The sequence below is a fragment of the Hyla sarda genome, chromosome 2 (assembly GCF_029499605.1).
Source record: "Hyla sarda isolate aHylSar1 chromosome 2, aHylSar1.hap1, whole genome shotgun sequence".
NCBI lineage: Eukaryota > Metazoa > Chordata > Amphibia > Anura > Hylidae > Hyla > Hyla sarda.
Genome location: NC_079190.1, coordinates 62,427,532 through 62,449,362, shown reverse-complemented (window position 1 = coordinate 62,449,362; position 21,831 = coordinate 62,427,532). Strand labels below are relative to the sequence as shown.

The 21,831-nt window shown below is 42.8% G+C and overlaps 1 protein-coding gene across 1 annotated transcript in view; it reads right to left on the bottom strand.

Annotated features, from left to right (window-relative positions):
* NBEA (neurobeachin) overlaps nucleotides 1-21,831 on the bottom strand; it is a 698,360-nt gene that overhangs the window by 538,463 nt on the left and 138,066 nt on the right. Inside the window, exons 2-3 of the mRNA XM_056561916.1 lie at nucleotides 3,350-3,581; nucleotides 213-313 (exon numbers count right to left, since the gene is read on the bottom strand). Of these exons, the coding sequence (XP_056417891.1) occupies nucleotides 213-313; nucleotides 3,350-3,581 (333 nt within the window). The remainder of the gene's footprint in view (nucleotides 1-212; nucleotides 314-3,349; nucleotides 3,582-21,831) is intronic.

Below are 21,831 nucleotides of genomic sequence, written 5' to 3'. Positions count from 1 at the left end.
ATGCTAAGTGAAAGCACTCTCAGACAAATGTCCATAAACAGCAATACATTACTGAATACTTAATTTAAGATCAGCTATTTGAGGCTTCTTTATAGAGACGTTCAATCAGCAGGAAGAACGCGTTTAATTCTATGTGCCTCGGGAGACAATTGATGGTAACCTCAAGCTCGGAAGCATTAATACAGAGAGCGCCAACCCTGACCGCAGCTTACCCAGATTCCATTTTCACCCCGTAACATACTGAAGAGAAGCTTCAGCTCTTTGACTGTGATACTGTAGCTGGCGAGCACTCCTAACATGTCAACCAGAAGATCTAAAAGGGAGATAAAAATAACATTAGTTCAACCTCAACCTGCCAATATATAACCTCTTTCCTAAAGACAGTGGGGTGTCCCTCCTGACCCTTTTAGAAGATTCAGACATTTTATAAATCTGCTTTTTTTTCCCCATTATTCTGTTTCAATCCGAAATTTCACAGTTAAATACCCCAGCACACTTTCAAGAAGACTCGCTGTGAGATCAAAGGGTCAACAAAGCTTCAGAGGCAGCAACGCACCAGGGGGTAACGGACTAGGACTAAATGTAAATTTGACAGCTTCTGTATCAACATTCAGTATAGGGGGGAAAAAGGAAGAAATGAAGAAAAGTTACTGAGTGTGTGAACACGCCACATTGTGGAAAACTTGTCTGCGAGAGCGCAAAAAGTGCAGAAAATCAGCTCGCCCTACCAGACTTTATATAGAAGAAGCAGGTAACAGCTCACCCGTTCTAATGCACACACCTGTGTTGGGACCCACCGGCACCACCCACGGCTTCAACTTAGATGCAACAGAGAAGAAAGCTGTCCAGCACCATCGATGTGTAGAAAAAACTATTCTGGCTTTATTGAAGGTTGCATACAAAGGTTCAGAAACACAGGATAAAAGTCTCTAACGCGTGAAACGCGTTAGAGACTTTTATCCTGTATTTCTGAACCTTTGTATGCGGACCTTCAATAAAGTCAGAATTGTTTTCTCTACACATCGATGGTGCTGGACAGCTTTCTTCTCTGCTACCAGACTTCATGACAAATTTTTGATGCAAAATAAAGACCAAAATTAAAGGAGAACTCCAGAATAGGAAAATTATCATCCATACTGCCGGCAGAAAAAAAATAAACAGGTACATACCTTCCTTCGCTCCTCCGATAACCGGCTCCGGCTCCCGCCGCGATCCTCTTACTGGTTGCCGGTGGTCGGCGAGTCATACTGCGTTCAGCCAATCACCGGCCACATCGAAGTCCCGACTCGGCAGGCGACAGGCTGAGCGGCAGTGTGAGAACGCTTCAAGACACACAATTCTTCACTATACCGGCACCTGCTGCCAGGGCCGAAAACGTCACACTGCGGCCAGTGATTGGCTGAGTGTAGTATGACTCGCCGACCACCAGCAACCAGGAAGATGATTGCGGCAGAGGCCGGAGCCGGTTACCGGCAGTATGGACGATAATTTTCCTATTCCGGAGTTCTCCTTTAATATTTTGTATAAATAAATATAATATCTATATATATAAAACTCAATGTGTGTGTGTGTGTGTATGGATGTATGTTCCACAAAAACGTCCAAACGGCTAAAGATATTAACATGAAACTTGGCACACATGTTACTTATATGTCAGCAACAAACATAGGATAGGTAATTTAACCCTTACTCACCCCCATTTGCCAGGGGCGGGGTTTATGTTTAAAGTCCCATACAACTCTATGGGAAATATATGTTACTGCATAGGTTCCAAACGGCTGGAGATATTTCAATAATACTTGGTCACATGTTACTTATATGTCTACTTAAAATTTAGGATAGTTAATTTAACCCTTAACCACCCCCATTTGTCAGGATCGGGGTTTTTGTTTAAAGTCCCATGAAAATAAATGGAAATGTATGTTCTCACATAACTTCTGTACGGCTGGAGATGTTTCAATACCTGGTACACATATTACGGGTCAGGATATGAGGTTGGGATAAGAGCTTGAGTTAGGAGGTCGGGATATGAGGACGGGATAGGAGGACGGGATAGGAGGACGGGATAGGAGGACGGGATAGGAGGACGGGATAGGAGGACGGGATAGGAGGACGGGATAGGAGGACGGGATAGGAGGTGGGGATAGGAGGTGGGGATAGGAGGTGGGGATAGGAGGTGGGGATAGGAGGTGGGGATAGGAGGTGGGGATAGGAGGTGGGGATAGGAGGTGGGGATAGGAGGTGGGGATAGGAGGTGGGGATAGGAGGTCGGGATAGGAGGTCGGGATAGGAGGTGGGGATAGGAGGTCGGGATAGGAGGTCGAGTTAGGAGGTCAAGTTAGAGGGCAAGTTAGGAGGTCGAGATAGGAGGATGGGATAGGAGGACGGGATAGGAGGTCAAGGTATGAGGACAGGATATGGGGTTGGGATATGACAACAATATATAGGGATGGGATATGAAGTCAAAAGCTTCCTCCTCTGTTGGATTTTCCTCCCCAACAAGGATGAGGAAGGAAAAACCGGGCAACGCCGGGTACTCAGCTAATATATATATATATATATATATATATATATATATCCAAAAGAGTCGAGTTGCTTGCACCTGTTCACCTAACCTGTGAAGTGTTGTTCCATCTCCATTTCTTCCATATATATATATATATATATATATATATATATACACACACTGTGTCATGAAGCAGCAAAACTCTACCAATTTGAAGGCTGACATGGTCACAAAAAAGACTCTTGTACAATAAATATATACTAACATAAAAGATATTAATCTTTTTAACCAGGCTAAGAAAACCATTGAAATGAATGCAAAAGAATATGTAGAATATGTAGATAAGTGTCTGACCAGAAATGCGTGAGTTGATAGAGAAGGATGAGAGAAAGCAGACACCTCCTACACATTCAGTGGACACAGAAGGGAATTCACTGAGCTGTACAATAACATTGATGCATTCCACCCAGAGCACATTCCAGATATGCAGTAATATTTCAGATAACTCCTGCTTAGAAGTCAGCAAATTCCCATCATAATAAAGGCATAGGGGCCCACTGCTTCCCAGCTGGCCTGTCCGCTGGGTAGTACAATCACTTTTGGTGAGACATTATGCTATATGACATCATGGGATTAGAAAAACAGAGTTAATTTATTTAAAAAAAAAAAAACACAGCACCACACCTGTCCTCAGGTTGTGTGTGGTATTGCAGCTCAGTTTCACTGAAGTGAATGGGGTCAGGTTGTTGTAATACCCCACACAACCTGAGGACAGGTGTGGTGCTATTTTTTCATAGAAAATCCTTTTTCTTTTCCTACACAACCCATTCAGCCTATAAATACCTGCAATCATGTCATCTACTGAGCTCATCTTCAGCAGAACTTGCTCAATGAGGCCAACTTCAGTGCTGGTCTGCAGGTTCCGGACACTCTTCCGTAGAATAGCTGTGAACATGCTCCAGATTTCAGCCTGGCACGTCACATCACAGTGCTCCAGCAGCTCCGACATACAGGTAATGCTCTCCGCATCCTGAATGATAAAATTCATCTCCAGATCAAATTCTCCGCCGACCAGCTGGAAACAGAAAGAAGAAAGGGAAATGTTACAGTTTCTCAGAATGCAACTGCACAATGGCCGGCATTTATCATTGTAGGTGTAAGTGAAGCATTTATCATTGTAGGTGCAAGTGAAGCATTTATCATTGTAGGGGTAAGTGAAGCATTTATCATTGTAGGTGTAAGTGAAGCATTTATCAGTGTAGGGGTAAGTGAAGCATTTATCATTGTAGGTGTAAGTGAAGCATTTATCATTGTAGGTGTAAGTGAAGCATTTATCATTGTAGGTGTAAGTGAAGCATTTATCATTGTAGTGTAAGTGAAGCATTTTTTTACACCTTTTTGTGTGTGCTGGTAATGTGTAGGAGCACCAAATGTATTAAATGTCACAGAGCATTTGATAAATTTTGTGCAGGTCACATGTTCTGAAATTTCTCTCTTCACATACACCAAAAAGCTAAATCTGGGCTGGTGTAGTTTAGAGACTTTTTCGGTGGTTTTGCGCCTTTTTGCGGCTTTTTACAAAAAAAGGTGCAATTCATAAAACCGTCCATATCATGTGCATTGCCAAAATCAGTGGATTACAACTCAAAATCAGCAGAGATGTGTAAACCAAAAGGCGCAAATAAGGCGCAAAAAACAAACAGACGGGAAAAAAGGCGCAAAATACAGACAGGAAAAAAAGGTAAATACAATTGAAAATTGCTGGCCAATATGTCAACAGGAAGAATTAGAAGACAAAGTGCACGCCAAAATCTTAACGATAATGAAGCAATTTCCTCTGAGTAGAGGCATTGTCTAACAACACGCCACATAAAAATCCCATAAGCATAAAAGACAAATAACTATTTGTTTTATGGTAAAACTAAGAGCAAAGTTATTCACTAAACAAGTAGTTTTATTTTATTTCTTGTGCAAAAAGTAAAATATATATATAGAAAAGAAAGATGGTCGCAGCACTCCAGGTAAGTGAAAAAAAATAGTGTCTTTATTCCATGCAAAAACAGCAGCAACGTTTCAGCTGCCTGTGCAGCCTTTATCAAGCATAGGAAGTGACCCAAGTGAGGGGTTTAAATACACATTTCACAGCAATTAATCAATTATACAGTGGTACATCAATAAAAGCATTGTGCAGTGATCTTATAGTGCAACATACAGGATCGCATGAAAAGGCTAATCACAGCTTAATCGCTTCCATGCGACCCTGTATGTCGCACTATAAGATCACTGCACAATTATCTGGACGGTGAATTCCGTCCCATACTAATGTACACTGTATTATGTTTATGCACTGTATCACTATTTATTTTTGTATTTTATGTTTAATTATGCTTTTATTGATGTACCACTGTATAATTGATTAATTGTGTGAAATGTGTATTTAAACCCCTCACTTGGGTCACTTCCTATGCTTGATAAAGGCTGCACAGGCAGCCGAAACGTTGCTGCTGTTTTCACATGGAATAAAGCCACTATTTTTTTCACTTACCTGGAGTGCTGCGACCATCTTTCTTTCTACATTTTGAGGTCCGTGACCGGGACCAACTGGACGCTTGCACCCAACTCTACTGCATCTTTGCCTGGTTGTGCTGCTTATCCACTATTATATATATATATATATATATACTATTTCTCCAAGGCAGGCCACTGGTAAAATGACTACTCAATCATTTATTATTAAATGGTCACTCTCATTAAAACTAATTTTTGCTATTGCACTAGTGTATATTATGTAAAAAATAAAATAAAAAAAAGAACTTTTCTGTTTTATTTGTGTTTAAAAAAAAAAAAAAAAAGCTTCCACTAGGTGTCTCCCTACATGTCCAGAGCACATTTTCCCCCATCTTTTGCACAGATTTTGGACTCCTGCTGGCCTGGCAGAAGTCCATAATCAGGAAATGCTGAGGGGTGTGTGTGCAGCCTTATCCAATCATAGCTCATATCACACTGAACTGCTCTGAGCTGTGTGTAGCAGAGTGAGGGAGGAAGTTCTCCCCTGTATGACTTCAGATGATGTCACGCCCTTCCCAGTCTGTGAATCTGACTGAGCAGAAAATACAGAGCAATATCAAGGTAGAAAACTAACAAATAACGAAAATAAAGGAAGGGGTGGTTTAACATGATATGGGGGGGGGGGTGGCGGTGAACTGGGAGGAGTATAACATTTAACAAGATCATGAGTGGTCTATGGATAGAGAACTTAAGTACAAAACTGTTGCCTTTCCCCATCATCATCTTAGAAAACAAGTTTGCCTATATAAGTTATTGATACTCTCCACAATGTAAATGGTTTACCCATAAAGGGAGGATCTAAAACCATATTAAAATTAAAAAAGAGCTTGTACAGAAGCACAGGGTACCAACGTGTGCTAGTTTTCTGGTGTAAAAAGATTGCCACTCACACCATTTTCTTTTTCTTATGTGTGGCTTAGTGGGAGGGGGCATGGCTTCAGCAGCCCAATGGATTCACTATAATACAAGCCAGAAATTGATGTCAATTGTAGTAGCTCATAGCTGGTAGACTTCGATTTGGGGCACATGAAAAGCCAGTGTCCCTATGGCAGGATATTGCAAAGATACTCTCCCATACACCCATTGCTCCACAATTTAGCATCCAATAAAAGGTGACAAAAAAATAAGAGAAATATGAAAGTATACTAGAGCCCTGCAGACATCAATGGTTGCCATATCACAACTCTGTACAAGTTGCACAGAGCCAAACTACTGTTTGCAACCATTATCACAAGGGGCCATGGGACCTGCCAACAGCCATGTCAAGCTTCTAGACAACGGGGCACTTCCTCTACACCTGTCTTCCTCTATGGGGCTACTCGATTGGGCTGAAGCACTGCTTGGCACATGAAGCCTAAAGATTACATCAAGCCTGCATCCTGCCCTGCCTGCTGACTAGGGGTACCAGCTTGTCCTGTTTTCGACTCCAGATTTATCCCGATCCTGACCTTAGCCTTATTCCTGAATATTGCCTCTGTGTTATCCCTTGGATTGTATGCCTGGTTACTCTTTTTCCTTGTTCTCACCTATGGCCCTTTCCCTGACTATGGTTCAGTTTAATCCCCTGTTCTGTCAAATCTTGGACTTCTCCCCTTGTGGCAACCCTTTGTTCTGTTCCTCACCATACTCCTGCTGGATGTGCGTCAACACCATCAATAAGACACTATTCTGAGGACTGCACTTCGGAGAACCTCCTGCAACTAACTCCTTGCAGAGGTCATTGAGGTGACCAGGGATCCCTTACGCTTGGCACCTCAGTTTAGCCTTTACCAAATGCATTAATACTTCTAGAAACCACATTTCTGGTAAATTTTTGGAACGAACTGCAATAGTTTGGAGACCATGCTTTTTTTTTTTTTTTAAACTAATGACTCATTCATTACATAGATGAATGGACTGAGGTTTATTACAGTGTATTAATTCCAATATTAATACTTTAATGAGTATCTAAGTTGTGTACTATATGCACACAATGCTTCAAAACTACTCAAGAAGGCTGGAATGTTGGTTTAGTACTTCTGTACGTAAATGGTCCACATGACCCCAATGACGTGGTAGGGTGATCCCTTATTGGAAAAAATCCATGTGCTACAACAAGCTCATCTGGATATATCCCTTTACTGTCAATCAGATTTTTGGATTAGGCCACAAAACTGGGATGCATAAAGGAAGACTACCTTAGCATACTATACAGTTATCTATTTCAATCTTCGACAACCCATGGCAGAAATTGGCATAGAGAGTTTCGGATTACAGGTGAAGCAGCATTTGTTGCCTTTTACGGTCTAAACATAGAATCAATAAGGCAGCATATCAGAGTATAAGACACAAGGTCATTCCTGGATTGCTCAGAGAAGAAATCTCATTTGTGTACACAATTAATTCTCCTAAAAGCTTTACAAGTAAGCGAATGTACATGACAATAGCGGAGGGAGAATGCATCCAACTAACCAATTAACCTTGTACTGCAAGTTACAGAAAGAAGACGACATGGCGACCTGGCAGATCTCATCACTAGTGAACTATAACCACAACAGTACGAAGAAAAGAAAAAAAAAAAAAAACAGCAACATCGGAAAGAAATTATAAATGAGAATTTCTGGTCCAAAATGTTAAGCAGATATGTAGAGAGTAGGGCTGATATTTTTGGCGGTTCCACGGTATATAACGGTATTCCCCCCCCCCCCAAAAAAAAAATTAATTAGTAGCCCAGCACTGCGCTGTCCCCATCGGGGTACTACTCATGTCACCCGCAAGCGCTGCCCTCTTCGTCCCGCTGTTTGTTGCGGCCACCGGCGCTGAAACTCTATACTGTATCCCTATACCCGGGCTGCAAAAGGTAAGCAAAATAAGCTTTAACGCATGTTCCTACGTCGGCCTGACGCTCTTCCTAGGGACGTGAACGTCGGACAGCCGTCAGCCTATCACCGGCCGCAGTGATGTTCCGCCTCGGTTAGTGATAGGCTGAGCCCACTGTCATGTAAGAAGCCGGCTTCTTACATGACAGTGGGTTCAACCTATCACCGGCCGAGGCACAACATCGCTGTGGCCGGTGATAGGCTGATGGCTGTCCAACGTTCCATTCCCTAGGAAGCTGGTCCGGACCAACGGAGAAGGTGAGTTAAAGTTTATTTAGTTTACCTTTTGCAGCCCGGGCATAGGGATACAGTATAGAGCAGTGTTCTTCAACCTGCGGACCTCCAGATGTTGCAAAATTACAACTCCCAGCATGTCAACAGCCAACGGCTGTCCGGGCATGCTAGGAGTTGTAGTTTTGCAACATCTGGAGGTTGAAGACCACTGGTATAGAGTGTCAGCGCCGGCGGCCTCAACAAACAGGAGAACGAGGAGGGCAGCACTTGCGGGTGACATATGTGAGTAGTTCCCCCGATGGGGACAGCACAGCACTAATAATTAATTGGGGGGGGGGGGGGGGGAGAGAAGCAGAACAGCGCTCGCGGGTCACATATGATTAGTACCCCGATGTGGGGACAGCGCAGCGCTGAGCTGATAATTCATTCATTCCTGAGGGGGAGGGGCCAAACCAGTATTGCGGTAAGGGTTAAAATTCATATCGTGCAGCACACAAATTTCGCTATTCGGTATGAACGGTTATACCGCCCAGCCCTAGTAGAGAGTGGTTTCAAGCTTGAAAATTTGCCCCTAAACATGCCACCCAGTCTTTATGAATGCAGTAGGCACTGCAACCAAAGATGTAAATATGGCTTACCACTAACTTACACAGTCTAAAGCAGTCCATAAAAGAACACAGAATTATAGGGATACCATACCTGTTAATAAGTAAGGAAAAAACAAAATGGAACGTACACCTAATATTTCTCCTAATCTACAGGTCCTACAATACCAATGACCTTTCACAAAGCACAGCAATGTCGTAGATAAGTCAGGGGGTCTAAATATGGACTAAAGTAAGTTTTTACCTACATAGAGGCAAACCTTTTATAGTAATGTATTCTACAGCAGATTCTTTCCAGGCCAAGGTTACCAGATTCTCCTTGAAGGATTAATGATTATATGACTACAAATGATTGTGAAAATGTTATTGAATAAATCTATATATAGACTTGAATTGATATTCTCGCTTCTTCGAATTCATGATGATAAAGACAGACATCCATAATATCATGAGAGAAGTGCTTGGCAACATTACAAGTTGTATAAATCCTCGACATGGTGATCATTAAACTAGCGTGAAGGCAACCATGTGGATCGGAAATATTGCCTACAAGATTGCCAAAACAGAGCCATAAAGTCGGTGGTATGGGGGGGATCATCTATCTTTTTGAAAGTATGTATTATAAAACCTCTAAGGCATTATAGGCTAATAATCTAATATATACAACTGATGGTCTAAGTTAGCAACTAAATATTTGAGCTAGATGTTTAGGGCTAGATAACCTGAACATTGATGTATACGGTGCCTATATACAGTAATAGTGATATACAGAGGACCCATGAGGTTCATAATGCCCATTAGGGCCCATGAACACTAAGGAAATTCAGAGAGGACGTCACGGCCACACCCTCATTATGTCACGCCACACCCCCTCCATTCATGTCTATGGGAGGGGGCGTGACGGCTGTAACGCCCCCTCCCATAGACATGAATGGAGGGGGTGTGGTGTGACATAATGAGGGCATAGCCGTGACGTCACGATCGTCCGCTCCAAGCATTCTGAACAAAATGTTTAGAACGCTGGGGTACGGGAGTACCCCTTTAAAAATGGGCTTTTCCGTGTGGATTATTTTGGCAGAATACGGATAAGCTAAAGAACTTCTGTAATGTGCACTGAGCAGCAGAATCCTATTGAGATCAATGGAATTCTGCTGCAAGTAGATTCCCATTAAAATGTCCTCTTGGAGATTCTGAGCGGAATATACTCCGTGTGCATGGGCCCTTAAAGGGGTATTCCAGGATTTTTTTTTATTTGACTATCCTACGGGGGCTGTAAAGTTAGTGTAGTTCATAATATAGTGTCTGTACCTGTGTGTGACGGTTTTCTCACAATTCTTATGTGATTTTCACCCCAATATTTATTTTTAACAGCATACACAATGACTGTTGTCTCAGATTTTTCCCAGGTTGCACTGCTTCGAGACCTGACTTCCTAGTCATCTGATGACAGGGAGCCTGTCTGCTTCAATGGGTGGAGGGATCAATCTGCAACTAATGCAACAGCTGTAGGCACCCTGATTGAAAAACACAGGTCTTTTGTTTCAATGGGTGGGGTGGCTGATGTGTGGGAGGGAGGAAAATGGAATTGTGGGATTTGTAGTAAAAAAATAAAAGTCAAACAGGAAATACAAATTCACAAAAAGCTAACCACAGTGTTATAGTAATCTCATGACAGCCATTTAGCCCCAAGACAAGCGCAGATCCTTCCTAAGCATGTCCATTACTGGCTGCCAGGTACGTACTAAAATCACCTTATGGTGGAGAACCCCTTTAAGGTATGTTCAGACATGTCTGATCTAACCTGACATGTATTGACGTGAGCATCTGCCAACAAAAATCTGAGGCTGACACACTGATTTCTTCTGTGTATTTGCTATTTAAATGTCATTGATCCACACAAGGTTTGGTCAATAGGACGAATCCTTGTTTTTTCCAGGCAGAACATACAATATTAAACTAGCATGCTACATGCATGTGAAAGGGGTTGCGGAAACATACACATAATGCCGATTGTCTCCTGACTTCACATGACTTTCAGCACAAGTGAACAGGTCCTAAAAGTACCCAAGTAACAGTGCTCTACATTGGACCATACTACAGTTGGTAACATGCTTTAGAAACCGCTGGAGGGACCCCAAACGGAATGTAAAAAAACTGGTTTATTCTAAGGCGCACACCGCTATGGTATGAGATTCACCACAGACACTGTATAAAATAAATAATAGGTATGTTTTATTGGTAAAATCGACAATGTGTTTCGAGAGAGTGCTCTCTTTTTCAAGATAAGACTTAAAAGAGAGAGCAGGCGCCCTCGAAACGCGTTATCGATTTTGCCAATAAAACATACCTATTTTTTTATTTTATACTGTGTCCGCAGTGAATTTCATACCATAACGGTGAGCGCCTTAGAACAAACCAATTTTTTTTTTACCTTCCGTTGGGCATCCCTCCAGCGGTTTCTAAAGCATTCCATGAACCTTCCTCCCATGGTTGGATCCAGGTCTGAGGCAACCACGCAATTCTACAAATGCTCTATGCTGAAAAGGCATTGAGCTCATAGCCCAATACCGCCAGGTACATGGGCACTTTTCTTGTGTATATGCACCTGTGTTGTCTATGGTAACGGTAAAAGGCAGCGTCATTGTTGTCTGTTTTTGTCTCCTTTTTATATATATATATATATATATATATATATATATATATATATATATATATATATCCTACAGTTGGTAACATAGCACATGACAGAGAAAACTCCCCCAACATGGATGTACAGGTCGAGATGGGGTCGGTGGCCCTATGGCATGTGCGCAATTTTGCCCACGTCAGGATATGAGTCAGCCTTTCAAAATGGGATGCCAACGAATATCCTAACATGCTTATTGACCTTAATCAGTTGAACATCGTCCAGCCATGACCATGTTAAGTCTATGGTAGAACATGGAGGGGAAAGCTGTGCGATCAAGGTCAGAAGTGAAATTGACGCAAATTTTTAAGCAGGTCTCTTAGGTGCTCAAAAAAGCTTTGTCATCAATATTTTCTCTGTGAATAATCTTCACTTTTCAGTATCTCTTTAAAAAATGCAACTTTGAAATTAAAGGAAGAAAACCCAAGCCTGGAGCACGTATGTCTTCTAGGTTAGATGCATATACACAGTTACGACAAAGTGCTAAATGTGTCATATGTACGCAAGCTAAAAGCATCCACTTAAAGTTATATGAGCGGCATCATAAACACTGTAAATGAAGAATTTATTTGTAGAATTTTCTCTGTAGGTTTCAATGTTTGTACAATATAACAACTTCTATCTAGTGATGAATCCAGTATCAAGGTGGGCGAACACTGACTGGTTCCAGAAATAAAACAAAATAGACTTTTTAAATAATATCCTCTTCTCATAAAAGATCGGTATTTTCCCATAATCCTCTCCGGTGTGTTCCAAAGAGCAGAGCACGCCTCCGAGTGATTACCCAAATACCTTGCTGCTTCTTATTACCCAGATCACACCCGTGCGTCAGACTGTGGCACAACATATGCTCCAGAAAGGCAGTGTGTAGCCTCCATTTACTATTATAATAGTAATTATCCCGGAGACTTGGAGGTACTCCATGGACTACGAGATTGTGAGTTTACATGTCAATATGAGCTCCCTAGAGTCGCCGCTGCATACACAGTGCTAAGTTTATACCAAGGCGCATGACAGTAACAGCAAAGTTGAAGGGCTTATTAAAAATAAATGACAATGCCAGACAGTCCAGAGTTCATGGCTGAGATTGATTTCTATTATTCATAGGGTCGTTTCAAAACCTATTGTGATAAACAGCCCATTAACTTTGCTAGGAAAGAATACATCGGCAAGCGCCCAAGGTGGAAACAGTTTAATTACAAAGTGTGCATTAAAAGTCTTCTAAGTGAGGTGAGGAGCTATATATTTGCACAAGAGGAACGCGTCCGCCATTCTTTTTTGGCATATTTCTATTAAGGCTGAAGATATAAACATGATTTTTCTCCATTCTGTAATGATTGGTGAAATGTCATAGGAATAAACACAATTAGCCTTGGAATTACAAAGGACAAGCTGACAAGATCAAATGCCAGGGCTCCGCCGACAGAGAACGGGGTCACCGCAGCCACTTCAAGACACTTAATGGCTTTCTGCTTTGTCATCTGTCAAGATCAATTATATTTCCAATAACCGCCACTCTCTCTATGCTAGAAAACAAGGGCTGATCGTGGTTCTTAGGGGTATGCAATCATTATGGCAATAATAGGAAATTCAGTATTGCCAATGTCAATACGGCTTGGTAAGATATTGCCCATCAATCGTCTGTCCTATGGAAATATTAGGGGTTCTCCTAACAGATTTCCTCCTGATCATAACAATTGAAGGGTCTGCAGACATGGTATAATTCCTGCTCTATGTATAAATAGTCCTCCTGCTAGATCAAAGGAGCAGATTGTGAAATCACCATTAGACCTTTTGACCACAGACTTACAAGGACTAGTATACAAAGCAGGAATTCTACAATTTTATTGTAGACCCTTTAGTTATTATAATCATAGGGAAACTGGTAAGGAGGACCTCTAAAATTTCCGAAAACCCTCTCAAGACTTAAGGTCCAATGGTGATCTTAGTCTAGGTATTGCATCTATAATACAGATACTATGATGAATTTGTACTACAGCTGTGTGAACATGACCGAAGCAGGTGATGAACATACGCCACATTTTTTATGAGCATTCCTTATTGGAAAGTTAGTTAGGCTTTTCTGAAAGGGGGCATGGCCTAAAGGAAACCTATTGGCTCCATTTGTTGCTAAGAGCTGCCATTGGATAGCTGATAGGGTATTAAAGCAATTTGTATCTTTCCTTGGTGGTTGTCAAACGTATAAAAACACCATTTTATTTCTCAACCAAATGTCAAAAAGGTGGAGCCGAGCTGTCCAAGTGCCACATCCTGGCACACCCTCTTCTCACTTACTCTTCGCTCTCAACCCCTCCTTGACAGATGTACAGGGCCTTTTATGTCAGTCAGAGCGGGACTATAAGGTAGGGTAGAGCTAGGAGGTGTGCCAGGCTGTGGCACTTGAGTAACTTGGCTCCGCCTCCTTGGTGAAGAATTAAAAAGGTGATTTTATAGGTATGGCACCCACTATCAGCTCCAGGAAAGGTACAGCATACTTTTATACCATAACAACTATCCAATCTAACTTCCCTATCTCATACACACAATGGTAAATTTGATGAGAAGCCTATTCACCTATCAAAATGTTTTTGGATTGTAAGAAAAAAAAAACAGAGGACCCAGTAGAAACCAACACATTGCTAAAAAAAATTCAAATTCTCGGTGACATTTTTAGCACCTCACTGGACAAAGGGTTTTGGTTGGAGTATCACTTATATTTACCAAAAATGTGTGCTTTTTAGTGCACATTGCTGGCATATTACAAAGCCAACACAGTGTAAACTGAAACTAGACAGCTTAAAGAAGTGCTACATTTTTAAACAGCCTGTCTAGTTTACCATTATATCATCTATGTTGGTTACCAAAAAGGGTGCCTCCAGCTGTTGCAAAACTACAACTCCCAGAATGCCTGGACAGCCTTTATAGTTGGGAAACACTGAATGAGACAGTTTTTCGATAATCTCTCTAAATGTTTTGAGATGCTGTCCTTGGTCAAATTTAGGGTATGTTCAGACGAGCGGATCCACAGCGCATTCTACGCTGCGTATCCGCTGTTGAAGGGCCGCTACAGGGTGCCTTTAGATGTGCCTGCCCGGAGCAGCAATAGACCACTACGAGCAGACACACTGAAGCAATGTGCGAGTCGCCGCGCATGTGCGGTGTACTCTCACACATCACAACCACTCCCCTGCTCCATGAGCTAGGCCGAGAGCTGCCGCGATGCGAGAGTATACTGCACATGCGCATGCGCATGGCGACTCGCACATCGCTTCAGTGTGTCTGCTTCTAGTGGAGTATTGTCGCTCCAAGCAGGCACATCTAAAGGCACCATGTAGCAGTCCTTGTGTGGCTGATCCGCAGCATAAAATACGCTGTGGATCCGCTCGTGTGAACGTGCCCTTAAGCCCAGGTTCAAAAAAGTTGTGAGTATAGGCTAGAAGCATGCAAGAGTCCTTTTTCAGATCTGGAATACATCTACTAGCATGAGGTCTGAGGCCGTGTACACATGGCTGTGTGGAATTCTGCAGAAGAACTCTGCACGGACATTCCGCTGCAGGGATTTCAATGGGATTTTGCTGCATGGCAGAATTTCCATGCTAAATGTTTCTGCCATGGAAATTCTGAATCTGGCTTCCGCAGAAACAATAGACAAGTCTATTCTTTCTGGGAATGATGCAAGGAAATGCATTGCCATCTATGAGACGGCACATTTTCCACGCAGATATTCCACCGTGTGACCATGGCTTTGACTACACTGCCAAAGCTGTTACATGGGTCTGTGGGCGAGCTGCACAGTTAGACCTGAAAACATAATATCTTGTCATGTATCACCTATTAAGCAAAACCTTTCCTAAAACCAAACCCTTTCATGGCACTTATAATACTTTTAAAAAGGACTGTATAGAAGTATGCATTAGACTCCTAGGGATTTAAGCTGCCCATTCAGGTAAGGCTAATGCCACTACCCTCATTGTAAAGGCCTCATAGCACTTTCCTACACCTGCACAATATGATTCGGACTATTGCCGCCTGCCCACACAAAGCTGTGTAAAATAAATGTTTGGCATCAGCATTAATGGCAGGAAGTGGAGAAGATCAGTCACCCTCGCTTTTCAGCACAAAGAGTAAGGATCTGTTCACAATGCATTACGTCCATTGCTTTTTGATGGTCAGAATAGGGCAGCATGTTGTGCTATTCTATCCAGTAACAAAAAAAAAAAAAAAAAAAGAAGAGGTGAGGATTCTATGTATTAGTAAAATAATGACGCGTACGTCAAACAAGAAATAACAGACCACTGTAATTTGCAAAAACCTATTATATGACTTTGGAATATAGATCATATTTAAAAATTTGCATATTTTTCGGATACATTTTTTAAAATATTTCTTACCACTAGGGGTCGCTCCAATGTCTCACCCCTGCAGCTATTGTCTCTGTGTCTCAGTTTGGACAAAACACAGGAAATAAGTGCAGGACAGGCAGGGCTCTGTGCAGACTCCTGTCTAGCCAATCAGACTGCTGTGTGAGCGAGGAGTATGTAACAGATCCTCAATGCACAGAGGAGCCAGTTGTCAGCTTTTGAAGGGGTACTCCGGTGGAAAACTTTTATTTTTTTTAATTAACTGGTGCCAGATAGTTAAAGAGATTTGTAAATTACTTCTATTAAAAAAAATCTTAATCCGATCAGTACTTTTTAGCAGCTGTTTGCTACAGAGGAAAATCTTATTTTTTGAATTTCTTTTATGTGTTGTCCTCAGTGCTCTCTGCTGACACCTGATGCCCGTATCAGTAACTGTCCAGAGCAGGAGAAAATCCCCATAGCAAACCTATGCTACTCTGGACAGTTCCTGACACGGACAGAGGTGTCAGCAGAGAGCACTGTGGTGAACACAAAAAAGAAATTCAAAAAGTAAAGAATTTCCTCTGTACCATACAGATGATAAAAGGATTAAGATTTTTTAATAGAAGTAATTTACAAATCTGTTTAACTTCCTGGCACCAGTTCATTTAAAAAAAAAGTTTTCCACTGGAGTACCACTTTAAGAGTGAGGGAGGAAGTTTTCACATGAGATGAAAGGAAAAGCAAGAGAACACCCCTCCTCCTCAGTGAACTGCATGCAGTGTGAGCAAACAAAGTATTTAGAAGAAAGATAAAAAAGGACACAGAGAGGATCAGAAGCTGTTTTTAATTTTGGGACAGGTACACTTTAAATGGACAGCGTCTACAACAAATGGAAAGTTTTTTATTTTATGTTAGCCATATTTTTTTGTAAGAATTAAGAATTTTTAAATTCTTAAAGATCTGGTGTATAAATGCTCCCGAAAGGAAAGGCTTATCTGTGTATTTCTCTTTTGTATTCACTGCAGTGTTTGGCTCAACATACTTCCATAAAAGCTGCAAATGTGAATCCAGCTTAAAGGGGTTATTCGGGTAAAGACATCTTATCCCCTATCCAAAGGATAGGGGATAAGATCTCTGATCGTGGGGGTCCCAGCGGCGGGCCGTCACGCCCTCTATCATGGACATGGATGGATGGGGCGTGGTGTGACATAACGAGGGGGTATGGCATTACGTCATGTCTCCAGTCCCGGAAAGAAAGAGCTTTCCGAGACTGGAGACACAGCCCCACATAGAATGCAGGAGCTGCACTGAGATTGCGGGGAGGCCGCCACTGGCGGGCCCCCCACGATTAGACATCTTATCCCCTATCCTTTGGATGGGGGATAAGATGTCTTTGCCAAGAAACCCCCTTTAAGAGCATTCACACATAAATTGCAAATTTCCCTACCATTCACTATAATGGGTTGGCAGCCAATCTTCATCAGCATGATCGCTGATGTCCGCCATTAGGGATAGCAGCTGGGACCTGTTGTCCATGAAGAGAGCACAGCATGTGCGGTTGCTTCATAGTTTGAATGCCCCTTAAGACATTAAAGGGGTTATCCCCCATAAGGTGATTTTAGTACGTACCTGGCAGGCAGTAATGGGCATGCTTAGGAAGGATCTGCGCTTGTCTTGGGGATAATGGCTATGTTGTGAGATTACCATAACACTGTGGCTAACTGTTTGTGAACTGGTATTTCCTGTTTGACTTTTATTTTTTTGACTACAAATCCCACAATTCCATCTTCCTCCCTCCCACACAACAGCCACCCCACCCATTGAAACATAAATGAGCTGCATCCATTCAAATCAATGTGGTTTTCAATCAGGGTGCCTACAGCTGTTGCAGATTGATCTCTCACCCACCAAGCGATAGCTCCACTCATTAAAGCAGACAGGCTCCTTGTCATCAGCTGACTAGTGAGTCGTTTTGTATGCTGTTAAAAATAAATATCGGAGTGAAAATCACAGAAGAATTGTGAGAAAACCGTCACACACAGGTACAGACACTATATTATGCATAGTAAAATAAAAAAAATTTCTGGAATACCCCTTTAACCCGTACAGAACCTAGGGCGTATGCATACGCCTTCTGTACCTGAGTCTTAAGGACCCAGGGCGTACCTGTACGCCCGTGGGAATTTCGGTCCCCGCCGCGCCGGGTGGGGACAGGACCGGGGTGACTGCTGATATCGATCAGCAGGCACCCCGTGCAAATGCCCAGGGGGCTCATCACACCCCCCCCCCCCATGTCGGCGATCAGCGCAAATCGCAAGTGAATTCACACGAGTCATACGGGTCTATGGTGACCCAGTGACCCAGAATATAAGGGGGATCGCGGTTGTCTAAGACACCCACGATCCCCCATGTAGCGTTAGGAGTAAGGTGGCAGAGGTGCCACCCCTCCTATCCCTGCTATTGGTGGTCTAGATGCAACCACCAATAGCAGATCGGGGGCGGGGGGTTTACTTTTGTTTTCCCTGTCCTGCCCACCCACAATAGACAGGGCAGGACAGGGGACCGAACGCCGAAGATCCACTTACCCGTCTGTGGAAGCTGCGGGATGGGATCGGCGGCGGTGATCGGCGCGTGCGGCGATGTCGTGCAGCAGAAGAGGACGGCTCCCTGGATCGGACAGAAGCTGGTAAGTTGCCTAGCAACATCTAGAGGGCTAGAGTCTGAGACTGTAGCGCTCCAGATGTTGCAAAACTACAACTCCCAGCATGCCCAGACAGCTGTTTCGGCATGCTGGGATTTGCAGTTTTGCAACAGCTGGAGGTCTACAGTTTAGAGACCACTGCACAGTGATCTCTATACTGTAGCACTCTAGATCTTGCAAAACTACAACTCCTAGCATGCCCACACAGCAGTTTGCTGTCTGTGCATGCTGAGATTTGTAGTTTTGAAACATCTGGAGGTCCACAGTTTGGAGATCACAGTGCAGTGGTCTCTATCTGTAGCCCTCCAGATGTTGCAAAACTGCAAATCCCAGCATGCCGAAACAGCTGTCTCGGCATGCTGGGAGTTGTAGTTGCGTACCTCTAGCTGATGCATAACTAGATCTCCCAGCATGCCCTTAGGCGATCAGTACATGCTGGGAGTTTTAGTTTTGCAACAGCTATAGGCACTGTCAGGCCCAAGGCCTGATTATTAAAATCCTATATGTGTATTATAAGTTATGACTGTGTGTGATGGATTGTCCAGGACATGGATGAGAGGTCATTCGGACGGTGTGTCCTTTTGTGTATTGCATTTTATTGGGGGTCTGGCTGTCTGTTTGTATCTCCTTTGAAGTCAGAGGCCCTTTGAAGCAACAGAGATGCCCCCCTGGTGGGATCAGAGGGGAGGGGGGAATGGAGTTTCCCTCCAAAAAGGCAGATATAATATTTAACAATGCTAGTCTCAGTGTGTTCAATGCTGTGCAACAAGCTGACAAGACCATCCTAAGAACAGCTGAAACTCACTCTCTTGGAACTGCTATATCATCATGCTGTAAGAACTTCATCTTTTGTTTTCTGAACTTGCCTTGCTAAACTCTTTATATATTTTTGTACCTGTATGTCATTTGTTTCTGTATTTTTATATAGTCAGCACTGTGATACGTTTTATCAGATTAAATGTTTAATTAATCAGCTCTGGTCTTTGATCTCTAAATATATGAGCTCACCTTTCTGAAGGCAGATCTGGTAAAACACGTCTATCTAAGGGTTAATTTGGTGACTTGCTGGGACTAGTAGTGGATATCCAGAGGTCTGGCAGCTTTAACCCTTGCAGCATCACACTCGCTCTAATATCTTGGCTGGACCGATAGGGTGTGATCGTGACAGGCGCACTGGTTGGAAAATACTGAGTTATGTAACAGAACCTAACTGAAGGTTTTCCAACCAGTGTGCCTCCAGCTGTTGCAAAACTACAACTCCCAGCATGCACCGTCTGTCAGTACATGCTGGGAGTTGTAGTTTTGAAACAGCTTGAGGTTCCCCCCCCCCCCCCCACCCCCATGTGAACGTACAGGGTACATTCACACGGGCAGGCTTACAGTTAGTTTCCTGCTTCAAGTATGAGCTGCGGCAAATTTTTCGCCGCATCGCAAATTTCTAGCGGGAAGCTCACTGTAAACATGCGCTCGTGTGAATGTACCCTAAAAACACTACACTACACTACACTAACACATAATAAAGGGTAAAACACTACATATACACCCCCTTACATTTTCCCCTCCAATAAAAATGAAAAACTTATTGTACAGTAGTGTTTCCAAAACGGAGCCTACAGCTGTTGCAAAACAACAACTCCCAGCATTTCCGGACAGCCACTGACTGTCCAGGCATGCTGGGAGTTTAGCAACAGCTGGAGACACCCTGTTTGGGAATCACTGGCGTAGAATACCCCTATGTCCACCCCTATGCAATCCCTAATTTAGTCCTCAAATGCGCATGGTGCTCTCTCACTACAGAGCCCTGTCGTATTTCAAGGAAACAGTTTAGGGCCACATATGGGATATTTCCGTACTCGGGAGAAATTGTGTTACAAATTTTGGGGGGCTTTTTCTTCTTTTACCCCTTATGAAAAGGAAAAGTTGGGGGCTACACCAGCCTGTTAGTGTAAAAAAAGAAAAAAATTTACACTGACATGCTGGTGTTGCCCAATACTTTTTATTTTCACAAGTGTTAAAAGGAAAAAAAGACCCCCAAAATTTGTAACGCAATTTCTCCTGAGTCTGGAAATACCCCATATGCGGGCGTAAAATGCTCTGAGGACGCACAACAAGGCTCAGGAGTGAGAGCGCACTATGTACATTTGAAGCCTAAATTGGGGATTTGCACAGGGGTGGCTGATTTTACAGCGGTTGCGCAATAAACGAAAAAAGAAATACCCACACGTGACCCCATTTTGGAAACTACACCCCTCACGGAACTTAACAAGGGGTATAGTCCGCCTTAACACCCCACAGGTGTTTGACGAATTTTCATTAAAGTTAGATGGAAAAATGAAAAAAAAAAATTTTTTCACAAAAATGCTGGTGTTACCCAAAATTTTACCCAAAAAATAGGAAAAAATCCCCCCAAAATGTGTAACCCCATATCTTCAGAGTAAGAAAATACCCCATATGTGGATGTAAAGTCCTCTGCTGGCGCACTACAATGCTCGGAACAGAAGGAGCGCCATTGGGATTTTGAAGCGAAAATTTGTCCGGAATTGAAGGCTACGTGTGTTTACAAAGCCCCCATAGTGCAAGAACAATGGACTCCCCCCCCCCCCACACACACATATGACCCCATTTTGGAAACTACACCCCTCACGTAATGTAATAAGGGGTACAATGAGCATTTACCCCCCCACAGGTGTCTGACAGATTTTTGGAACAGTGGTCCGTGAAAATGAAAAATTTTATTTTTCATTTGCACAGCCCACTGTTCCAAAGATCTGTCATACGCCAGTGGGGTGTAAATACTCACTGCACCCCTTATTAAATTCTGTGAGGGGTGTAGTTTCCAAAATGGGGTCACATGGGGGGTCCACAGTTCTGGCACCACGGGGGGGCTTTGTAAACGCACATGGCCACCGACTTCTATTCCAACCAAATTCTGTCTTCAAAAGCTCAATGGCGCTCCTTCTCTTCTGAGCATTGTAGTGCGCCAGCAGAGCACCTGACATCCACACATTGGGTATTTCCATATTCAGAAGAAATGGGGTTACAAATTTTGGGGGTCCTTTTCTCCTATTACCCCTTGTAAAAATGTAAAATTTGGGGGAAAACCAGCATTTTAGTGAAAAAAATATTTTTTTCATTTACACATCCGACTAGCAAAAAGTCGTCAATCACCTGTGAGGTGTTAAGGCTCACTGTACCCCTTGTTGTGTTCCTTGAGGGGTGTAGTTTCCAAAATAGTATGCCATGTGTTTGTTTGTTTTTTTGTTTTTTGCTGTTCTGGCACAATAGGGGCTTCTTAAATGCGACATGCCCTCCTAAAACCATTTCAGCAAA